Source organism: Aphidius gifuensis, linkage group LG5, assembly GCF_014905175.1.
Source record: "Aphidius gifuensis isolate YNYX2018 linkage group LG5, ASM1490517v1, whole genome shotgun sequence".
Lineage (NCBI taxonomy): Eukaryota > Metazoa > Arthropoda > Insecta > Hymenoptera > Braconidae > Aphidius > Aphidius gifuensis.
In genome coordinates this window covers 2,189,596-2,213,359 of record NC_057792.1, presented here as the reverse complement: position 1 = coordinate 2,213,359, position 23,764 = coordinate 2,189,596, and the positions used below count along the sequence as shown (strand labels likewise).

The 23,764-nt window shown below is 23.4% G+C and overlaps 3 protein-coding genes across 3 annotated transcripts; 1 reads left to right on the top strand and 2 right to left on the bottom strand.

Annotated features, from left to right (window-relative positions):
- Positions 1-1,326: 1,326 nt before the first annotated feature.
- Positions 1,327-10,316, top strand: LOC122856169 (small subunit processome component 20 homolog). Its single transcript, XM_044157863.1, has 5 exons — positions 1,327-1,445; positions 1,530-4,161; positions 4,267-9,632; positions 9,755-10,078; positions 10,182-10,316. Exons 1-5 carry the CDS (start codon positions 1,401-1,403, stop codon positions 10,314-10,316), a joined length of 8,502 nt encoding a protein of 2,833 aa, XP_044013798.1. The 5' UTR covers positions 1,327-1,400.
- Positions 10,080-13,375, bottom strand: LOC122856777 (glutamate--cysteine ligase-like). The gene is made up of 9 exons (XM_044158606.1): positions 12,908-13,375; positions 12,617-12,726; positions 12,365-12,550; positions 12,120-12,289; positions 11,829-12,046; positions 11,401-11,769; positions 10,987-11,340; positions 10,738-10,919; positions 10,080-10,653 (listed from the first exon to the last, which is right to left on the bottom strand). Exons 1-9 carry the CDS (start codon positions 13,055-13,057, stop codon positions 10,527-10,529), a joined length of 1,866 nt encoding a protein of 621 aa, XP_044014541.1. The 5' UTR covers positions 13,058-13,375; the 3' UTR covers positions 10,080-10,526.
- A 3,812-nt stretch (positions 13,376-17,187) lies between these two features.
- On the bottom strand, positions 17,188-23,680 carry LOC122856867 (twisted gastrulation protein homolog 1-B-like). Its single transcript, XM_044158744.1, has 4 exons — positions 23,645-23,680; positions 18,742-18,973; positions 18,457-18,663; positions 17,188-18,358 (listed from the first exon to the last, which is right to left on the bottom strand). Exons 1-4 carry the CDS (start codon positions 23,663-23,665, stop codon positions 18,015-18,017), a joined length of 804 nt encoding a protein of 267 aa, XP_044014679.1. The 5' UTR covers positions 23,666-23,680; the 3' UTR covers positions 17,188-18,014.
- Between the last annotated feature and the right edge of the window lie 84 nt (positions 23,681-23,764).

The following is a 23,764-nucleotide window of genomic DNA, read 5'->3' as shown; positions in this document are numbered from 1 at the left end:
AAATCATATATATAAAAAAAAGAGTATTTTCAAATAAAATACAAGTAAGTTGAACAAAACTACATTATTATTAAATTTATTTAAACAAAATATGCAGCAAGTAGAATTTAAATTATTTTTATTTATTGTTTACATGAATTACACAACATTACGCAATACAATACTTGATTGACGTTTAAAAAAATTATAAACTTTTCTGTAATTGTTATCGGAAAAAAATTTCAATACAATTTAAAACAAAAAATTTCTTTATACAAAAATAAGTAATATAATTTTTAAATTAATTTAAAACAATTATTATTTGAGACAATATTTTTTTTTACATCATATTACTCAATATTTGAAATCAAAAATAATTATTTATTATTATCAAATTTATTTAAACAAATTAGAATAGAATTTACAAGTAAAATTTTTATTTTTTAATTTTGTATAAATTACACAATACAATAATGAATTGAGACTTGTAAAAATGTTATTTTTATAATTTTTAATTTGTTAAAGTTTAAGCTGCACCATGTTTAATCAACAAATCAATGCTGCTCGTCATCCTCCACCACCTTACGATGATCGAACCAATGTAAATTCTCCTCAGGGAACAAGTAAGTTTGAATAAATATTTATTTAATATTATTCTATTGATTTTTACAATAAATATCAATTTATATTATCAAACTTTTTGTAACATTAATGCATGATATTAATTTATATTTTTTTTCCTAATTGTAATTTTACAGATGATTCCGTGTATGTCATCCCTGTTTTTGAAGTTCGTCAATTAACTCCAGAACAAAAAAGAAGACAAAAAATTTTTTATATTATTTATGCAATTTTTGTTATTGCATTCTTTGTATTTCTTTTTTGTAAATATCCATAATTAAATAAATCCCTTATTACTCAATTTATAAAAAAAAAAATATAAATAAACAAATTGTTTTTGAGATTGATAATAAATTGTTTTTGTTTTTGTTTTAATTTAATTCAACATGATCATTATTTTATCAATTAAATTTTATTTATAGCCATTTAAAAAAATAATAATAAAATTTTTTAATAATTTGAATCTCATTGTCATTATTATTATTTAGAGAGAGATAATTTTTTCTCTCTCTTTCTGATAAATATAACTCTTCCTTATCAACAACAAATATCTATCCTAAAAACATTTCTCTTTCTAAAAACATTTCCCTAAAAACAGATGATGATAATAATAACAGTAATTTGCCATGTGCAACTCACATTTCCTTGAGGTTATCAAACAAATTAATAATCAAGACAAATAAAATTTATATTGTCATTTATACTGTGAAATTAGTTAAAAAAATATAAACAAATTGACTAAAACATTGTGGTGTGTTAAATATTTTTATTAATTTCATGTTAAAAAAAAATAAATAATCATGAAGAATAAACCAGAAAGACATAAGGAGTCAAACACCTTCAGGGTAAATAAAATGTTAAATTAATAAACAAATAATATCTAAGCATTTAATATAGTTTAAATAATTAAAATTTAATTTTTTTTTTAGACAAGAAAATATGTTGATATACTAAACGATATTGATGTTAAAGTATTTCGACGTGTAGCTCATAAAAATGAACTTCCTGATGAAAATGCACGTGAATCAAATTTTTATCTATCATTAATGAAATGGAATCTTGATAATTTAACAGAAGGCTTTGCAAGTTTTAAACGTGAGCTACCAGAAGTTCAAACACTTGAGTTGGTTCTTTTGCATGAACAAAAAATAGTAACATTATTAAAAGATTATTTGAAGAAAAAGGATATATCATTTGTTGAGCCAATACTTGATTTGACCCTGTCACTTGCCAAGGATTTATCAGTTGATTTTTATAAACATTTTATAAACAAATATGACTATGAAAAAATTGTATCATCTGATGAAGAATCATCTCCATCATTGTTCAAGCTTATTATTGACTTACTTACAATTCCAGACATTCAAATTGTCGAGTGTACATTTAAAACACTTGCTTACTTGTTCAAATCACTTTGGGTAGTATTGATAAGTAACATTAAAGAAGCAATATACTCATTATTGCCATTATTTTCAAGTAAAAATAAATACTTTAATGAATTTGCTGCTGAAACATTTTCATTTGTTGCAAGAAAAGTTAAAGATGTTAAAGGATTTTTATTTCACATATTTAATGCACTTGAAATAAATCCATCAAGTACAAAGGGTTATGGAAAATTATTATTTCAAGTTATTGCTGGAACAACTGGAAGATTCCATTCAAATGCTGAAAATTTTTTGGATCATTATATTGATGCTTTGAATGCTGATAATGAACGTGGACAATTAGTTTACAATGTCATTGAACAAGTTTTCATTTGTATCACTGAATCTATTGATGCTAGTAACAGTGATGTATTGTGGAAAATTTTATCTAAAAATATGGACAAATATTCAACTGAAGATACACCAGCTAATCAAAAAATAATTATTAAAATATTAAAATTAACTTGTTTATTAGTTAATTTTAAAAATGGTGTTATGCTACGTGATTTAATTAATAATAATTCAAAAGCAGATAATTTAAAGCTAAAAATAACAAATATTTTATCAACTTTTGAAGATAATAATGATGTTTTAACTGGAGCAATTGATTTAGCTGTATTAATGTTACTTGCAAGTAATATTGAATTAACTCAACAAACATCAAGTGATCTTGTTTCAAAATTATTAATGATACAAGATAAAAATGTATCATATTATGCAATTGAAAAATTAATTAATCATTCATCATTTGAAACTTTAATTCTTCCAAGAACACTTATTAGAATTCAACGACAAATGGAAGATTTTGATGATAATGAATTACGTCTTTTTGCTAAAATTGTAACATCAAGAAGTCCACATTGTCTTAAAGGTTCATCACTAAATACTTGGAGAAAAATTAAAATTAATTTACCAAAAAGAATATTAACATGTTTGAAAGACAAATTAATTAATTGGCAAGATGGTAATAATATTTCTGAATCATCATTAAAAATTATTATTATACTGCCACATTTAATGGCTAATGAAAATATCATTGAAACATTAAAAAATGTTACAAAATCAATTTATGAAAAATTAAATAATCAAGATTGTTGTACATTAACATCAGCTGAAATTGAAAATAATTGTTATGGATTTTTATTGGCAATTGAATCATTGATACATATTTTAGATGCAAAAAATTTTCATGAATTTATCAGAGATTTAAATTTACTTGATTTTTTTAAAAAACATTTAAATGTACCATTTATTTTGGATTCAATGGATTTAATTTTAACATATATGTCAAATTCTAAAATTAAATCTGAATATATTAATATTCAAACATTTGAAGTAATCAATGAATTTTTAGAAATTAAATTAACATCACCATACAGAAAAGTTAGATTAACTGTTTGTCATATTTACAGTTTATTTAGTACACTTGATGATTTATTTGCTGATAATAATGATGACAATAATAATGTACTTAAACGTTTATTTATTGCTGAAAATATTGATGTATTAGTTCAAACATACAGAGAACGTTTGATTCACATTCAGGCACTTGCATTTGAAACTAAATTAATTAAAAATTTTAATCCAAAATATTTAAGTATTCCACTTAGATTTTTACTTGGTAATTTTTATGTAAACTTTTCATTATTATGGAATCCAGTATCGAAAATAGTTTCATCATATGCAGATGAAAATTTCGATCAGTTTTGGACAATTTTCTTGGAAGAATTAAAAAAAGAAGTTGATAGTAATCATTTGACAATTGATACAATTAGTGATGGATTTTTTTCGTCATTTAATTGTGATGTTCTTACTGATTTTGTTGAAAAATTAACAATAACTGATAAACCAGATCATCAAAATTATAAAGTTTTACTCTGGACAAGTATGCATGAATTTTCTGAATATGCTGAGATGAAAAATCGTGATGTTACACCAATTTTCATTGATTATGTTGAGGATAATTTTTTAAAATCAAATATAGAAAATGCAAAATCTTGTAGTTTAATTAGAAAAGAAAAATTCAATGAAACAATTGATGAAGACGATGATGATGATGATGATGATGATGATGTTGATGATGATAAAGAAGAAGAAGAAGAAGAAAATAAAGAAAAAATAACAAAAAAAAATAAAAATAAAACTGACAATGAAATTGATGAAAATAAAAATGAAGAAAATTCAGAAGATGAAGAAAATCAAGATAAAAAATCCAAAAAATTATATAAAAAAAAACCAGCACCACGTAAATTTGTTAAAAGTTCAAAGTTAAAATTATTACTTGCACAATTACAAGTATTATCAAAAATTAAAAATCCAAGAAGTCTTTACCGTGAGCAAGAAATAAATAAAATATATTTAGAATTATTAATATCAAAAAGTGGTGATTTACAAAAAGCAGCATTAGATTGTCTTGTAACATATAAATATACGTGGTTATTACCATACAAAAATAATTTATATGGTTTAATTGATGAAAAAAATTTACGTAATGAATTGACACGTTTTCAAGTAACAAATGAAGAAAATTCATTGGGTACTATTTTACCAAATGATCGTGAATATTTAATGCCAATTGTAATGAGAATAATTTATGCTAAAATGATATCACGTGGTACTGGTAGAAGTGCCAGTGGTTTTGGTGGTCCAGAACGTCGTAAAGCATTATTACGTTTTCTCATGGGTTGTAAAGAAGAAGAAATGATGTTATTTATAAATATGGCATTTAAAATATTCGAAACATATGGTATTTCTTTATCATCAAATGAAGAAATACCTGATTTAAATAAATTAACAATTGAATTAATGGCTAATATTGATTTAAACAATGTCATACCACCAAGACGTTTAACAAGTGCTGTTAATTTATTGTCAATTATTATTAAAGAATTTGGTGCTAAAATGTCAAATTATTTATTACCAAAATTATTAGCAATATTAATATCAATAATGTCACAAATTAAAATAATTCTTGATAAATCAGATATAATATTACCTGGTTATATTAAAATAATAAAAGAATTAAAAAATAATTGTATTAATATTATTGCTAAATTTTTTAAACAATTTAACAATTACAATTGGTCAAATTCTGAATTAGATGCATTATTTAATGTTGGAGTATTTCCATATATTGAAAAACTTCCAAATGATGGTATTTACAGTCCAACATCATTATTAAAATTATTATCACAATGGGCACATAATGCAAGATTTTTTTGTCTTCTTGTTAAACATGAAGATAATAATACAGATAAATATCCATTGAAATATATTATTGAACTTTTAATGAAGAAAAAAATTATAAATATTAATAATAATAAAATAACAAGGCCAATTAATTCACAAGTTATAAATGAAATTTTAAAAATGATTGGAGAAATGTTAAAACAACAAGATTATGGTGTTATTGCTGATAATGAAATGGAAGTTGATGACATACCTGAAATAATACCATTAAATCCAAATAATATATTGTCTAATTCACATGATAAAATTCCAAGTGTTGATTTAAATTATGGTACTAAAATTTTATTACCACATATACCAGATATATTAAAATTCATGGAAGAGAAATTTGAACGAACAAAAAATGGTATTAATACAATTGAATCATTTATTCTTGAAAGAATATCTGAAATACCATTAGATCCAGAAGTATCAAATAATCTTGTTGCATTGTTATTACCAACAATAATAAAACGTGCATCACGTGGTGAATCTGAAGAAATTATTGATCAATCATTAACAACAATATTACATTTAATAAAAGATGTTAAAGAACCACAAATACATATACGTGCAATATTACCACTTTTATCAATTATAACATCATCAGTTGCAAGAAAAACATTGTTTAAATTATTATCATCAATTGCTGAAAAAATACCAGAATCATCTTTATTATCACGAGATATATTTCAACAAAATGTCAATATATTAACTGAATTAAATGCATATGATAAAAGATGGGTTGAACAGGCTGATATTGAAAAACGTTTAAGTGCATTTGAAATGATAAATAAAATAATAAATTCTGATAATGAAAAACAACTTGCATTATTGACACTTGAATTTGGTGTTAGTATTATTCATTCATGTTTTTATTTTCTTAAAAATGAAAAAGATCAAGCATTATTAGATAGATCAGAAGATTGTCTTAAAAAAATTGGACCATTATTTGGTCATTTATATAAAGATAATAAAATTGATAGATCATATTTAATGAATCAAACAATATTGGTATTAATTAAAAATAATATAACAAGTAAAGGAAAAGATAATGAAAGTTTACGTTTTGGTTCATTAACATTATTACGTTCAATGTCAATTGAATGTCCAGATATACATCCAGTATTTCGTGATTTAAATTTATTAACAGACAAAGTTGATAATGAAGTTGATTTTTTTGAAAATATAAAACATTTACAATTTCACAGAATATCACGTGCACTTGATAAATTTAGTTTAATAGCTAAAACTAAAATGACTAAACCAAATACTAAGACAATTGTTGAATTTATATATCCAATAGCATCATATTATCTTTGCAATCCATCATTTGAATCTAAAAATAGTATTATTGATTCATCAATAAATGCCGTTGGTGCATGTTGTCGTTTATTATCATGGAATCGTTATTTAATAATACTTGAACATCATTTAAATAAATTAAAATCATCAAATGAATTTCAACGACAATTAACAAGAATTGTCATTACAATATTAGATGCATTTCATTATGATTTATCAAAGCTAGATACTGTTGATGATAATATTTGTAAATATGTTCCTGAATTTAAGAAAAAATCAAAAATAAAAATTGATGATATTGCTGATGATGACGATGGTGATGTTGATGTTGATGATGAAGATAAAAATATTAACGAAGATGAAAAATTACATAAAGATTTAGAAAAAATATCTGATGCTGAAGAAGAAATAATAAATGATGATAATAAAATTATAAATAATGATTTAGTTTTATCAAATAGTATTGCTAAACAATTAATATCTGATATTAAAAATAAATTATTACCACAATTACATAATGTAATATTATCAAGAACAGATCATGAAAAAAGTCATAAAGTAAATCGTCGTTCAACTGGTTCTGATAAAGAAGAACAAGAATTAATGCGTGTACCAATATCACTTGCAATGGTAAAATTATTACAAAAATTACCAGGTAATATATTAGATAATAAAAATTATAATCATTTACCAAGAATATTTATGAAATTATGTACATTTTTAAAATCAAGATTAGAATCAGTACGTCGTGAAACACGTAAAATATTAGAACAAATAATGTTATCACTTGGTCCAGATTATCTTCATCATTTATTAGGTGTTATGAATTCAATATTAACAAAAGGTTTTGAAGTACATGTACTTGCATATACAATGCATGCTGTATTAACATGTTTAAAAGATAAATATAAAGAAAATCATATTAATGATAATTTAATAAGTATATTAGATGTATGTAAAGTTGATATATTTGGTATAACTGGTGAAGAAAAAGACGTTATTGGTGTTGTTAAAAGAACATCTGAAGCTAAAACAACAAAAAGTTATGATATATATAATATACTTGGACAATATATTAGTGCTTCATGTCTTATTGATTTAATAAAACCACTTGTTGTTAAATTAAATACATCAAGATCATCAAAAATAATAAATAAAGTTAATGAATGTTTAAGACATGCTCTATTAGGTCTTGCTGATAATACATTTATACAAACAGATCAAATGCTTCAATTTTTAAATGGTATTATGTCAGAAAGTATACCAAATTTATTTGAATCTAAAAAAATTAATAATGACAGTAAGCATGATAAATTAAAAAAAATTGAAAAACCAGATTCACGTTTAATTCAACCAGCACCAAAAAATAGAATGGGTGCTAAATTAATGTCAGGAACATCATCAAATACAAATGATCATATTATACAAGAATTTTCATTAAAATTATTTCATATTTTATTAAAACGTGATAAAATTAAAACAATTAAATTTAAACCATACTTGGAGCCATTTGTAGAAATATTAGTAAATTTTTTAAAATCAAAACACACTAAAATATCATCATTGTCATTACAATGTTTAAGTTGGATACTTAAATTTGATCTTCATAAATTGACTAAACATATAAAAGATATAGTTGGGGAAATATTTGATATATTAGATAAATATGGTACAGGTGGCAAAGGTGAAATACTTGAACTAACTATGGCTGCATTTAAAACAATGGCTGTTATTGTACGTGATGTTAAATATTTTAATTTATCAGGTGATCAAATAGAAAAGTTATTATTATCTGCTAAAACAGATCTTGATAACGAAGAACGTCAAGTAATAGCATTTAATTTAATACGTTCAATGTTAAATCGTAAAATAATAATAACAAAATTATTTAAAACAGTTATGTATAAAATATCAGAATTAAGTATTACATCACAATCTGAAAATATTAGATTACAATCAAGAGTTGCATATTATACATATTTAAATAATTATCAACATAATGCAAAGAAATTTGAAATATTCATAGTTTTTTATTTACAACAATTGGGATATGATACAATTGATGGTAGAAAAAGTGCATTGACAATGATACAAAGTATTGTCAGTGGTTTTACAACTGAAAAACTTAATGATATAATCATTGGATTGATATTTGTGAAGGTTGGTGCTAGACTTGTTGATGATGATGAACCATCACTTCGTGAAATGTCAGCAGATATAATAGCAGCTTTATTATCTAAAATTGATGATAAAAATAAGGATCTATTATTTGAAATGGTATTGGCGTGGTTTAGTGATAAAAACGAGCTACGAAATTGTATATTAGCAGCACAATTATGTGGTATATTTGTTGTTATTGAAGGAGATAAATTTGAGAAAAGATATAATAAATGTTTACCAGTAATATTACAACAATTTTATAATAACGATGATGATGGTCCTGGTAAATTGGTCAGAGCCAAACCAGTAAAAAAAAAATTAGAAATTCAACATACTGAAGATATTGACAGATTAAAAGATCATCATATAATTCACATGTTAATATTAACTTGTAAAATATCTATGAAAGAAGAATGTACAAAATTTTTAACTGATGAAAAATGGAATAGCTATGTTAAATTATTAGCTGAAGTTATTGGTGATGAATTATTGAGACATCAACATAATACTGTTAGATATTATGCTGTTCAACAAATGAGATATATTCTTAGCTCATTGGATATTGAAAATATATCAAATATAATAAATAATAAAGATAATACGAATGCTGATGATGATGATGATGATGATGGTGAATTTAAATGGGATGTATATAAAAATCCATTAAAGGTATTTAAAAAATTGACACTTGATCTTATTGATCAAATTCATCCTGACATGATCATACAAGAAACTGCTGATGAAGTTATTAAATGTGTATTTATTATTTCGAAAATTATTAAATCAACAAGTTGGAGCAGTGCTGAAGAAACAAATAAAATTGAAAATAATGGTTTATCATTGTTTTGGATATTAAAAAGATTACGAAAAGCTGCAAACTTTGAAGTAACTCAAAATTCAAAATCAATTGTTGTTGTAAGTATTTTATTAATTTATTTATACTTAATTAATAATTAATTTTATTATTCAAATGTTTTATTAATCTGGTTAAATTTAATGTTATATTATTAATAAATTGTAATTATTTTTATTTACAGCGTAAAGCATTATTCAGTTGGATTAAAAGCATTGTTATTAATATTCCACTTGATCCATATTTGAGACCAATACTTTTTCCAATAATGTCACCACTTGTTAGAGAAATTGATACAACTGATGAAAAAAATGCTCCATTGAGACAAGAAGCAAAGGTAATTGCTGAAAAAATTAAATCAAGAATGGAAGTTAGACAAAGAAATGAAAATACAAATGGAAATATTGAAGATAATAATAATGATGGTGACTATGCTAGATTGTTACATAAAGTACAGCAAAAAATAATGGTCAAGAGGGGCCAAAGATCAATTGCTAAAAAACAACAGGTAATTATTATTTATTCATTTTTTTTTTTTTTTTAATGAAAATTGTTTTATAATTATTAGGAATTTTTTAATTGATGTTTTTATTTTTTTTATCTGTTTACAGTACGTTACAGATCCGGAAATTGCAGCTAAACGTAAAATTGCCAGACAAGCTAAGAAAAAAGAATCAAAGAAAAGAAAAAAAACAGAAATGTATGGTAAATCACCAAGGTCAAAAAAACGACGAATGGAAGATTGAATTAATTATTGTTAATTTCATAATTATGAATATGTATATTTTTTTTTTTTCAAATTTGAATAATTCAATATGTATTAAATATTTCAATTAATTCATTTAAATATTATATTAGTTGATTTATTTTAAAATTAATAACTATTATTAGTTAAAGTGTATTTTTAATATTATATACTGGAATTATTAAGTTTTATTTTAAATATTTGTAGTTTTTTATAGCTTTTTTTTTGACATTCTCCATGTACCCAAAAGTTCTGGACAAGGATCAACGTTTGTTTGGATATCATGGATTTTTTTTAAGAGATCATAATTAATACGATCAGAAATAACAGAGTCATTCCTAAAAAAAAAAAAATATAAAACGATTATTGGCAATATAAATAGACAAAAGTTAAAATTTTTTTAAGGACAAGATTTGACTTACTTGTAGTCTGGATGTGTCATGACAAATTTTCTAAGCCAAGATGCTGTTGTGATAATTTCACCAGAAGCTTTTCTCTGAATAAATTCAAGATATTTTTTCAATTTACAATATGTCTCAGTGTCAATATCAATATTGCCAAGGTAAGAATAAATTAGAGGCATAAGACCAATAAAAACTCCTTCCTGTAATGTTAATTTTATCAATTAAAAAATACATTTAAACGTTCGAATAAATTAATGATTGACCAACCTTCCCATTAATAATTTCATTGACAGTGAATTCCGCATATTCATCAACAATATCATTACCCTCCTCTTCTCTCATTATATTTTTTCTAAACCAGAATTTCTCTACTCTAATTGAATCACGTTTAGCAGCTCTGGTCATATTATCATCAAGTTTACTAATTGGTATTAATAAATTTAAATTATAAGCCAGTATAACTCTCGACAACAAAATAATAAAACATGATATTGCTGCATTTTCAAAGTCAGTTATTTGTAATTCACATGGCCGAAATTCAACCCTCCATCCAATTGATGATGATGAATTTCCTGGTGGTGGTTTAAATCTCATTGTTTGCCAATTTGTTGACTGAATATTCTATTTAAAAAAATTAACCATTAATCCAACAATAATTTTATATTTATATTTTAGGTTTACCTCAAAATGATCAGTGGCAATTTCATCATTTAAATTTAATTTTTCAGAAAATAAAAACAAAGGATCTCTGATGAATAAATATGCAATATGTTTTGCAAGTAAACAATCAATTCCATTTTTTAATAATTGATTAAATATATTATCATCATAAGTTAATGGTATATCATTATATTTATCAGCTTGTTCACTTAAATATGAACTTATTGAATTATAACGTGTTTTATTAATTAAAAACTTGTTTTCCTTGAGTGGTGTTATACCACGTTCTTCTTTAGTTCTACAATCTGCAATATCATTTAATATATTCCATCGTGTATCAACATTTGACATGTAACCACGATAAAATGGACTTGCTGCTGTTAGTGACAACTGTTGAATAGTTTTTCGTTAATTTATTTTTACTTTTTATTTTGAAAATGAATACATACCATTATTCCGCACATTGGTGCTAGTTGATCATATATAAATTTAGCTTCTTTCAAGTCGTAAGCTTGCATTGTTTGTTGAAGACAACAACAGCTAAAACCAAAACCAATTGAATCCATGTAAATATGATTTTCTTTGGTCAATTTTTCACTTGTTCCATCATCACCATAGATTGATAAATTTTCTTTAAATGGTCTTGCAACATTTACGTCCCTGTAAACTAATAGCAGGATTTTTTTTTAAAATAATTTAAATAGCCAGTTTGTTTAGATATAAGGATGAAAAAAACTTACTTGGAATATTCGAAATAACTTTTTCACCTCGACGATCAACGAAATTTCTAGCGACTGTTTGATAACGTGTGTTATTTGCAATTGTTTCGTCAGATAGAAACAAACTTTTTGTTATTCCAACATTTGGTGTTGGATATGTTGGTGGTTCAGTAAAATTAGGGCAACCAAGTCTAATAAAAATATTTAATTTCTATTATTTTCAATGGCTTAAAATAAAAAAAATTTAATTTATATTTTTTTTTTACCTTGGAAAATTAGTTAGGGTCATTACAACTTCACCAGGTTCAAGTAATTTCATTATTTCTTGTCTTCGATTATTCATATTTATTTCTATTTTATTTAAACCATCAAAAAAGCCATCATAAGGTTTACCTGGTGTTCCTTCAATCATGAAAGATGCATATTCAGGTCGCCAGAGTGATTCAACACCTCTTTAATATCAAAAAAATAATGAATAATAATTTTCAAATAACAAAAAACAATTTTCTTTTACTTACGTTGGATCATTTTCTTCTTTTTCATTTAATACTTTCAACAATTCATCACCTTTTAAACAAAGCTTTGCAGTTTTATCTTTATCATTAAATTTTACAATTAAAAATTCAACCTTTGTAGATAAATAAAATAAAAATATATATAATTAATAAATTTCGATTAATAAAATCTTGAAAATTTATTTTTAAAATAAGCAAGAATATATTTTATTCATTTATTTTTAATTAACAATTGAATGTTAAATTAACAAATTAATAATATAAAATTAATAATATATTGTAAATAAAACATACCTCATCACCCCACTTGAATGGATCACCTTGTCTATCTTTATATTTATTAAAAATATTAATAAATTGTATTATTCCATGTTTACGTACATAATCAGCATAATGCTTCGTCTCTTCCCAGCTAAGAGCACTTCCATCAGTCAATAATCCCATTTTTAATTTTTTATTAAATAAAACAACCTGATGATGATCATCCAATGACTTTAGTCAATTAAATGTCGACAAAGAATAATCAAACTAAAGCAATACTTTAATTCCCTCACCATCATTTTTATTCAACAAAACTTGTTGTGTTAATTTAAAAAAAAAAAATATAATAATATACGATATATCAAACGATTTGAATTTATAAAAAATAAAACCGACAGATTTGTATCCACTGTGGTGTACAATTATATTTAATTCTTATTTTCCACTTCAACATGCAAAAAATTATTCACTAGGAAAATTTAAACATATATTTTTTTTAAATCTTCAACTATGTTATTATGATTTTCATAGTTTTAAATAAATTATAATCTTCAACGTATTTACTTCAAATATTTAATACAACAATTACTGTAATTTTTTTTTTCATATATTACGTAACTAAATATCAACAAGATTTTTTTTTTCTTTGATTTTTTAAATTTTTTTCTTCAAATAAATATAACGACAGTATGTACATTGCATGATGAGCAATTGGAACAAACTATTATTATTATTATTATTTTCATCAAAATCTTATTATAGAGGTCTTATAATGTAGATAGTTATTATATTTAGATATCGTAGTATAGTAGTTGAGTTGATAACTACTCTGATGAAAAGACAGTAGTAAGAGTAATAGAAATAAAAAAAAACGAGTTACATTGTAGAAGCTAAAATAATTATTAAAATCAATAAAAACATTTTTATTTTCTCTCATTATAAATCATTAATAGTATTTATAAATATTTTTTATAGTCATTAAAAAATAATATTGTCATAAGTAAAAATATTATTAATTAATTTTTTTATCTATATTTCGATAAACTAATATTGATCTTTAAAAAATTTTTCGATTCGAAATATAATTAATTCAGTGTAAATTCTACAGTAGTAATTTTTAAAATTATTTTTTTTTTAATTTTCCATCATTAATTTTTCATCTTAATTAATTTTCTTTTGATTTTTTTTATTTATTTATTAATTACATAATTTTACTAATTTTTTTAGTATTAAATTTTTTTTTTTTATTCATTTAATTATATTATTTATAATAATTAAATGTTTAAATAATAAAATATTAATTTATTTTATTTTTAATTTTATATTTATGTTGTTATTATTATTATTTTTTATATAAAATTATTAGAAAGTTGAGTAGAGTATAATTTATTTTATTGATTAATTTTTTTCTATCTTTTTTTTTGTATTCATTTTGAACCCTGTGAGTACTTTGTCAGAGGGTTAACCCTAACATCGTACCAAGAGAATATAACAAGAAAAGATGTTGTATTTTGTGGAAAATAGTGCCTCAGTTATTCTGTTCTCCTGTTACTTTGGCCGGGTACTTTGGTTGGCAAGTGAACGGGTTAAGTCAAGTTGTGATCTAAACGAAGATACGACATATATTTTTAAACTGAGATTGCTCATGCCTTTATCAAGCAAATTAAAATATTTATATTATTTTTTTTTTTAGAACATATTAAATAAGATGTATTTTTTCTATTTTATTTTATATTTTTTTTGTTTTAATTTTGGCTCCTTTGATTGAACAGGTATACAATTTCTAGATTGAAAAATTCGAGGCTTATAAAAATCAGGAATTATGTAAGGTTGCATATAGATATTTCTGCGGTTTCTGTTCTTCTCATACATACTGTACAGTTTTGTTTCAAAATAAGGCATATTTTATATACATTTTTTTAATGATAAAAAAAAAAATAATTTACGGTACGTTATTGGTATAGCTTGGTTGTTCTACTCTGCTGATACAAGCCATGTTTCATTGCAATCCAAGACTAAGAATAGAGAATTTTAAAAAAAAATTATCTTATACTAGAGGTGGAGTGGAAAAAAAGATCAAAGACTAAAACACAACTGCAGGTAATTATGTTTTTTTTTTTATAATTATTAATTAATTATTTATTAGGAATATTTTATAATTGTAAATGTTTTTTAAATGTAAATAACACAATATGGAATAGATGTTTTTATTATATACTATTAATGTTAATTATCATATGTTAGTTATTTTATTTCTAACTACTACTATTATTATGAAGAATTAGTTAGAAATATATATTTATATTTTAATTTTACCTCAAGATGAACAGTGGCAATTTCATCATTTAAATTTAATTTTTCAGAGAATAAAAACAAAGGATCTCTGATGAATAAATATGCAATATGTTTTGCAATTAAACAATCAATTCCATTTTTTAATAATTGATTAAATGTATTATCATCATAAGTTAATGGTATATCATTATATTTATCAGCTTGTTCACTCAAATATGAATTTATTGAATTATAACGTGTTTTATTAATTAAAAACTTGTTTTCCTTGAGTGATGTTATACCACGTTTTTTCTTAGTTCTACAATTTGCAATATTTATTTAAAATATTCCATCGTGTATCAACATTTGACATGTAACCACGATAAAATGGACCTGCTGTTAGTGAATAATTATTTGTTTTAATTTATAAACATTTTACTAGTTTTTGAAATTTCTATATTATTTTATCAGTGATATCATTTATTTCTATCATAAATAAAAAATAGAAATAATTATTTCTGTACAAACCCGCATGCGGTTTAGACATAGGAAAGCCGTACAGTGGGTCAGGAGCATAGAACATGCAAGAAAGTATATATCATGCACGTTTCTTTAAGCACATCTTTTTTAAAGAGATAAATAATTTATTGGATATCGTAGAATAAGCCTAAGCCTTCATTTAGGTTTTGACCTAGTTCAGATGATGTTGCATTTAATTTTTGAATTAATTTGATGGGTGATAATCCGCGACTGCTCATTGTAAGTTACCCATCATTAAGTACACTAGAGAATGTACACATGACCACCGTCATAAGTTCGGTAGAACTATCAGGTGTCGCAAGGTACTAAATTATATAGTACCTCGAGCATGGATGGTATGTGAAGATGACTTGAGACAAGCCAACTTCACGTAACTCTACAAATCATTGCAGACGAACCACACCCTGGACTTTGAGATACTGACTGCTCGTTTTGCACGAGAATTTATATATTTATCTGGCAATATTCGCTCATGAAAAACATGCGAGTACTAGTGGTGAAACTAGCAACTGAATAATTTTTTTATCTAACTCTTTATGGAAATAGGAATTGAAGAAACGAGAAAAAATTTCCAATATAAATTAACAACTATCGAAATTGATAAGTAAAAAAAATATACGTTTTATATGTAGAAAAATTTTAAATCATATTTTATTATGAAAAAAAAAAAATAGCTGATAAATAATTATTAACTCAATTTAATTATCACTATAATACTTTAATTTTTTTATTTATTAAAATTAAAAAAAAATAATAATAGTATATGATTTAAAAAGAAAAAAATTTATCATAGGTAAATAAAAAATAGAAATAATTATTTCTGAACAAATCCGTATGCGGTTTAGACATAGGAAACCTGTACAGTGTATCAGGAGCATAGAACATGCAAGAAAGCCATGAAGTTTTGACCCAGTCTACAGTATAGATAGTGCGTTAATTTTTTAATTAATTTGTCAGGTGGTGATCCACGGCTGCTCAGAGTAAAGTTATCCATCATTAAGTACACTTGTAAATGTACACATGACCACTAAACTACCACTACTATTTTCCCTTGTTTCCCTACTTCCCCTAATTTCCCTGTTTCCCTGTTTTTCCTGGCGTGTTCACGAGGGTTCAAATTCAACTACCTCGAGCATGGATGGTATGTACGTGAAAAAGCCCATTGCACGTACGGTATAACTTTACAAATCATTGCAGATGAATCACACCCGGGGGCCTGTCCCAAAAATTTAGCATTTTATATAAAAATTTATGTATTTAGTTGACGATATTCGCTTGTGAAAAACATGCGAGTACTAGTGGCGAAACTAGCAACCGACTAATTTCTTTATAACTCTTTATGGAAATAGAAATTGTAGAAACGAAAAAAAATTTACAATATAAATTAACAATTATCGAAATTAATAAATAAAAAAAATATACGTTATACTTATGTAGAAAAATTTTTAATCATATTTTGCTATGAAAAAAAAATAGCTGATAAATAATTATTAACACAATTTAATTATCATTATCATATTTTAATTTTTCATTTATTTAAAATCGAAAAAAGAAATAATACGATTTAAAAAAAAAGAAAAATGTTTTTTTCAATATGTACAATATTTATTTATCATTTAATTTATTAAAAAATTTTTATTATTTTTATGGCACGGTACAAGTAATATTACTCTTGATAAAAAAGAATTTTTTTTTTTTTAAACAAGTCATTAATTTTTTTTTAGTAATATTTTAGTACCTATATAGACACCATAAATACAACTTAATATTTAATTTAATTCATTTTATTTATATTTAAATTAATCATAAATAGATAAAAAAAAAAAAATGATAAAGAAATAATTAAAAAAGCTCGATTTACAGGTAAAAAAAAAAAATTTAAAATTATGTCGAGTTTAATTATTAAAACTCTCTTATTTTTTCTAACAATTATTGTTTGTTTTTTTTTTGCATATCTTAAAAAGCTATCCTCGTCATGACTTTAATTAATTTCAATTTACATTGTCATTTAATTATTTTTATTATCTAACAATATTGTTCTTAATTTAATTCAGTTATTTTTATTTTTTTTTTATCCAAATAAGTCATATATTTTAACACAATTAAACTGCATTTAAAATTAATAATTAATTTCATAATTAAAAAAGAAAAACTAATGAAATAAGATAATTTTTTTAACCACTTTTGAGATTAAAAAAAAAAAATAATAGTTTGACTTTATAAAATGACTCTAATGGAATTATAATTATACAAAATAAATTTTTATTTTTGTATATTAATTTAGTGTTTTTGATTATTTAATTATTTTTACTGTTTTTTATAATTTTTAGTCATTATCTTCTCTTGGTTCTTCATCATCTTGTCCATAATCATCATAAGATTCAATTTGTTCATCTTCTTCTTTATGAATCGGACACTTTAAACATCGTGATTCATTAATACCATAATTAAGACATGTTTGACCAACACATTCACAACAACCATCATGAAACCATCTGTAACTTGATGCACCCATGCTTTGACATGCACTATGACATTTACTATATGACGTACACTGTGCCATAAATGCAACTGTACAATTAAGTGTCACTGTATTTTTTTGATAATGATTTAAAACTGGTTTTTTAAGTATTTCCTCACCAGCATTAACAGGAACATTTTCAATTGTTTCTAAGTATATTAAAAAATTAAAAGAAATAAATTTTATTAAAATTATTCAAGTAATTTAACATGATACAATTGATGATGATAATAGAAAAAAAACTTACGCATATCATACTGTTGCTCTTTTTCGAGATTTGGTTGAAATTGTGATACATCAAGATCAAATGGAAATGTAAATGTAAGCCATCTTTCTAATGAATCAGGTTCAGAAGTCAATGCTTGAAATAAACCAGGCATTGGTACACTAAATTCAGATACTGATGATTGTTTACTCAATGGATTATCTGTTTTATTTGGCCTTGGGCACATGTCTAAAAAATAAATTACAATTGATAGAGTATTATTTTTTTATTTAAATAATAAATTGTATATTTATTTATTTAACTCACCAACACAAGAACAACATTCACTATAAAAATGTTGAAGACAAGCAAAACATTCTTTGCAACATTTACATTCTGCCTTTTGATCACAGTTGCAACTTTGAGTGAGCATACATTTACTCACAACACTAGCACATATTGCTTCATTACAAGCATATGTTAAACTTGTTGTTGTTAAAAGTAATAATATTGTTGTGATTCCAATCAGCAATAAAACACGATGCCACGTCATTTTGTTCTGGAAAAAATAAAAATAAATATATTTTAATAAAATAGATAACAGTCTCTATACATTTAATCAATATTTAGATATTTTATTTAAAAATTTAATTGTTTTTTTATAAAGCAATAAAATTATTATAATAATTATTTTTTATATTTTATTTATCGAGGTCAAGTGCAATTTACCAGAATTTACAGTCAATTTAATTTACAATACAAAGCGTCAATGACACTTGAAAAATAAAGAAAAAAAAATTAATTTTATCGTATTTCATTATTATAAAAATAATAATTGATAAATATTATATAAATTTTTAAAAATAATAATTATTATAAAATGAATATTTTATATTTTCAGGAAATAAAATATAATTTATTTAAATGAAAATATATGTTGAATATTTTAAAAAATATATATAATGTTGTCATTTAAATAAATTAATTTTTTTTTTTTTTTATTATTATTTGTTACTTTCTATTTTACAATTTTATCCATGATCTATTTTAATCATTTTAAATATATACGACGTAGTTTAATTAAGTGCACACAAATAAATTTAATTTAAAAAAAAAAAAAATAAATAATAATATTTTTCGCTTTATTATTATCAGAGAAAAAAAAATAAAAATATTTTGTATATAGCCACGTGATGAGACAACTTTATGACTAACTAAATACTCGAAAATGAAACGAAAAAAAAAATTTTAACGATAATTTTGGAGTACCAGAAAAGATTAACAATTAAAAAAAAAAAAAATGAAATAATTACAGTGTAAATGTTGAATTGTAATTTTATAAATATCACGACACAAATAATATTATTTCACTTGAAAAAAATCACTGATAAATTAAATAATAATTAAAGGAATGAGCTACCTTTTAATAATAATATAGCAATTATTTATTAAATGACAATTTTAATTATAAAAAAAATATATATTATTATATTTGAGTATTAGAAAAATAAAAAAATCATATTTTTCGCTCGTTAAAAGTTTGACTAAATGGTATTAGACAAGAACCAAGACTGGCCCAACTGACTTGTGTTAACTTGTGCTAACTTGGCTAACTTGTCTGAGACATTGGAAAGCATTTAAAAGAAATACCTTTATTGTCTTTCTTTTCTTTTTCTCAACCTTTGTCAAAACTATTCTTCTATTTTACAAATATAATAGAAATATTTTCAGCCTTTTCAATATTTTGTATATATGTTAGTTGAGATTATGCTGGTGGGGTGTCTCAGATAATTACTGTAACAACAACCAAACCGTGAAAATTTATACCTGAAAATATTGAGGTTTTCTTTTTTTTTTTTTGTTTTTCAAGTTCTCGAAATTCAATAACCAAATAAATTATTATTTTTTTTTTCTTAGAATATAAAATTATTTAAAATAAAAAAAAAAAAAACTATTTAATTTATTATAAATAATAATTACAATATTAAAAATTAATTTAATTGAATTATAAAAATTTCTATATGATTTTATTTTTGAAAATTTAAATTTTTTATTTATTTTTCATAATTAAAATTGTGTTGAAATAATAATAACTATATTAAGTTTAATATGATAAAAAAAATAATTTAATGTTGTAATACGATGCTTATGGAGAATAAACGAAAAAAAAAAAAAAAAAATCATGCAAGGTGAGTTAATTCACATAAATTTTGACCCCAGGGCAAAATGAAATAACTTGATACATCAAAGTGAATATTAAAATGAACACATACACAAACAACATACATAGAATAACACAGCATCATACAATCTCCATGTATTAAATAAAAAAAATTATTTAAAAATAAAGAAAAACAATTTACTCGATTACGATCATAACAGGTAACTGCATTGGACTTTGCATTAATTAAATTTAACTAAAATATACGCTACAAAAAATCGAATTTTTTTCGAAAAGAAATATAGATAATTTAATAAAAAAATTATTGTTAATAAATTTTACCCACCTTTTAATGTTTAAATAATATGATAAAAATTAATACTATCCAGAGTTTTGTGTTGATCACGCAAATAATAATCAATCCAAGTGTAACCTACGCCGAAGAAACTATTTTAAGATCTTGCAACCGGTTAGCGCTGTGACTCGAACGGCCACGAGACATATTTTTCCTCTACTTGTATTTATTATAAATTATTTATAATTTTTTAATTAATAATTTTTCTATACACTTCACTGTATATCAAAGAAAAAATTTAAATTAATTAACTATATTAGTTCACTGTACAATTCACTAAAAGAAAAATTCGAAATTTTCGAAAAACTACTTGTTGATTTTTTTAAATATAAAAAAGAGATATTTTTTTTTAAATTAATATTATTGTTTGCTATTTTTGTTATTGTTTTTAAAAGTGAATGAATTTTTTATTTGGTATTATTAAAACAGGTGTTGCATATGTTGTTTATATTTTTTTTGTTTCGATTTAATTAAAAAAAAATATTGTTGAATAACAACACTTGTGTTGGACTTGATGTTGAAACTGAAGAAGAGATCGTGGACCAACTGATGGAAGTGAATGGTTCAAGCCCCACCGTGCTGAAGTTTAAAAGTAGCAGAGTGGTGGAGAGACTTAATGTCATCTACAAGACAAAGAAATAAAATTTAAAAAATCAGCAAATAAAGTGAAAAAGATACATCTTCACTAAAATAAAGATAAAAGAAAAAAAAAAAAAAAATACATAATTATAAACTGCGAAAGACTGGTTTTGAATTTTTTTTTTTTTATTTAATTTTATTCTACGTTCCAGAGGTAATTTTTTTTTTCTTTTATTTTTACCTGATGCTATATATTTTTTGCTTTTTTATTTATCTCTTTAGTTATTTTCTTGAAGAGTTACCAAATGAACAACAACAGCTTGTCGAATTCATTCTCAATGGTTGTTGGATTTATCATCTCTATCATCTATTTAAAAAATAATTTATCATTCATTAATCAAGTTATATTTAATAAAATTTAATTGAAAAAATATATATATTAATTTCAATTCTTGGTAAAATTATCAAACATTAAAATCCAAGTTTTAAAAAATTTATAAATTCATGAGTAACATGTGCTTGAGTAAACTATTCATTTACCTCCTACTTTAATCAGCTTAATTTCAATTTTAACAATAAAACGTTTACTCTTCTTCATTCGTCAAACACACTCAACTCTTGATAATATCATTTTTTTTTTTTATTAATTATTATTATTATTTTTCACATGATACGTGGATTTTTTTTTCCTTTTTTTTTAATTAAAAAACAAGATTACGATGGGAAGAGAAGACGATGAAAAAAAATAAATTTATTATTTTTTAAAATAATAATAATAGTCATAAAAACCACCCAGAATTATTTAATGATTTGGAAGAATGAAGACGTTCCCAGGCGATTATTATTTTATTTTTCTCTTTTTTTTTTCTGTAGCTCGTTATGATGATTCATCGTCAATTTTTGTATACAAATGTTGATAGAATTTTGATGCTAGTATCAATTAGCACGTGCTAAAATGTCATTCAATTAAACATAAGTTAAATGAGACAAAAAAAAACGATCTAATTTAATTTTGTGTATAAATAAATGAATTATTTCAATGAGCAATTGCAAATAGTAAAAAGAGAAATATTTAGGTGGGAAGTGTATTTACTTAGACACACTTGTTAGCAAAAAATATATAGAGAAATCAATTAGTCATTTGATGGATAGAAAAAAGAATATATATATTTTGATTTAGTTATGGATATAAAGATATAATGGCTAAATAATGGACAAAGATGGAGCCAAGTAGCCACGCCTCAAACATCGTCAACTTTTCAACTGGTCTTTTGGCGGTATCGAAATATTTTTTTTTTTACTTTTTTTTTTTTTTTCTTTATTACTATATTTCTAAGAGAGGACCCCCCTAGTTGTGTCTTTCTCGAGAGTTGAATTTGGCATACACCACAAGAGATTTTGGTGATACTGTAAAATTCCATGTGGATGACGATGTTGTCCCTGAATGAATAAAAAGAAAAGATGCAGTATATGAAGATGAAAAAAAGACAAATATATAAGTGTATATAAAATTGGAGAAATGCTGGAGACGATGGCTGCTAAGAGGAGATCATTAAGGGGGTCCACTCTCGTATACCTGTGTCTAACAATCTCTTTTGTCTGGACTTTTTTTACAAGAGCCAAAAGAACTCAACAAGTGTCTTTCTTATCTCATTGACCCATCTTTTTATATATTTTTTTTTTGTTCATTTTTTTTGTTACTGTGTATCCAGTAAACATTTCTTTTTTTATTTTATTTTATTATTTTCACATTTATTTACCTGTCGTTAATTAAATTACTATTTAGCATTTGTTATTTTGTTTTTAAATTGTCTATGATTATTTTTTTTTATATAGTGTGACAGTTTAAAAATATAGTTTAATAATTTATCTAAAAATTATGACAATAGCTTTAAGGATATTTTTCATGATTGTATTTTAAATTTTATCTAATTGATTTGTGTTTTTTTGGCTGTATAAAATTGGCTGTTATGATCTAGGCATTGAGGTTGGAGTTATCATCAATCATTTTTAAATATTTTCTTTAAATTATTAATAAAAATGATAAATGAAATGATTTAGTAAAATTTATCATCAATAATAATTATATATTATTAAAAAAATACTGGCATTATTTATTCGACTTTTAAACTTACTTGGTATGTCAATTGGATCATGCTGAAGACTGGAATTTAATTTGGTACCTGTTGATTAAAAAAAACATTCATTAGAAAAATAAAAAACGTATTGTTAATTTAATACTGTTAATAATAATT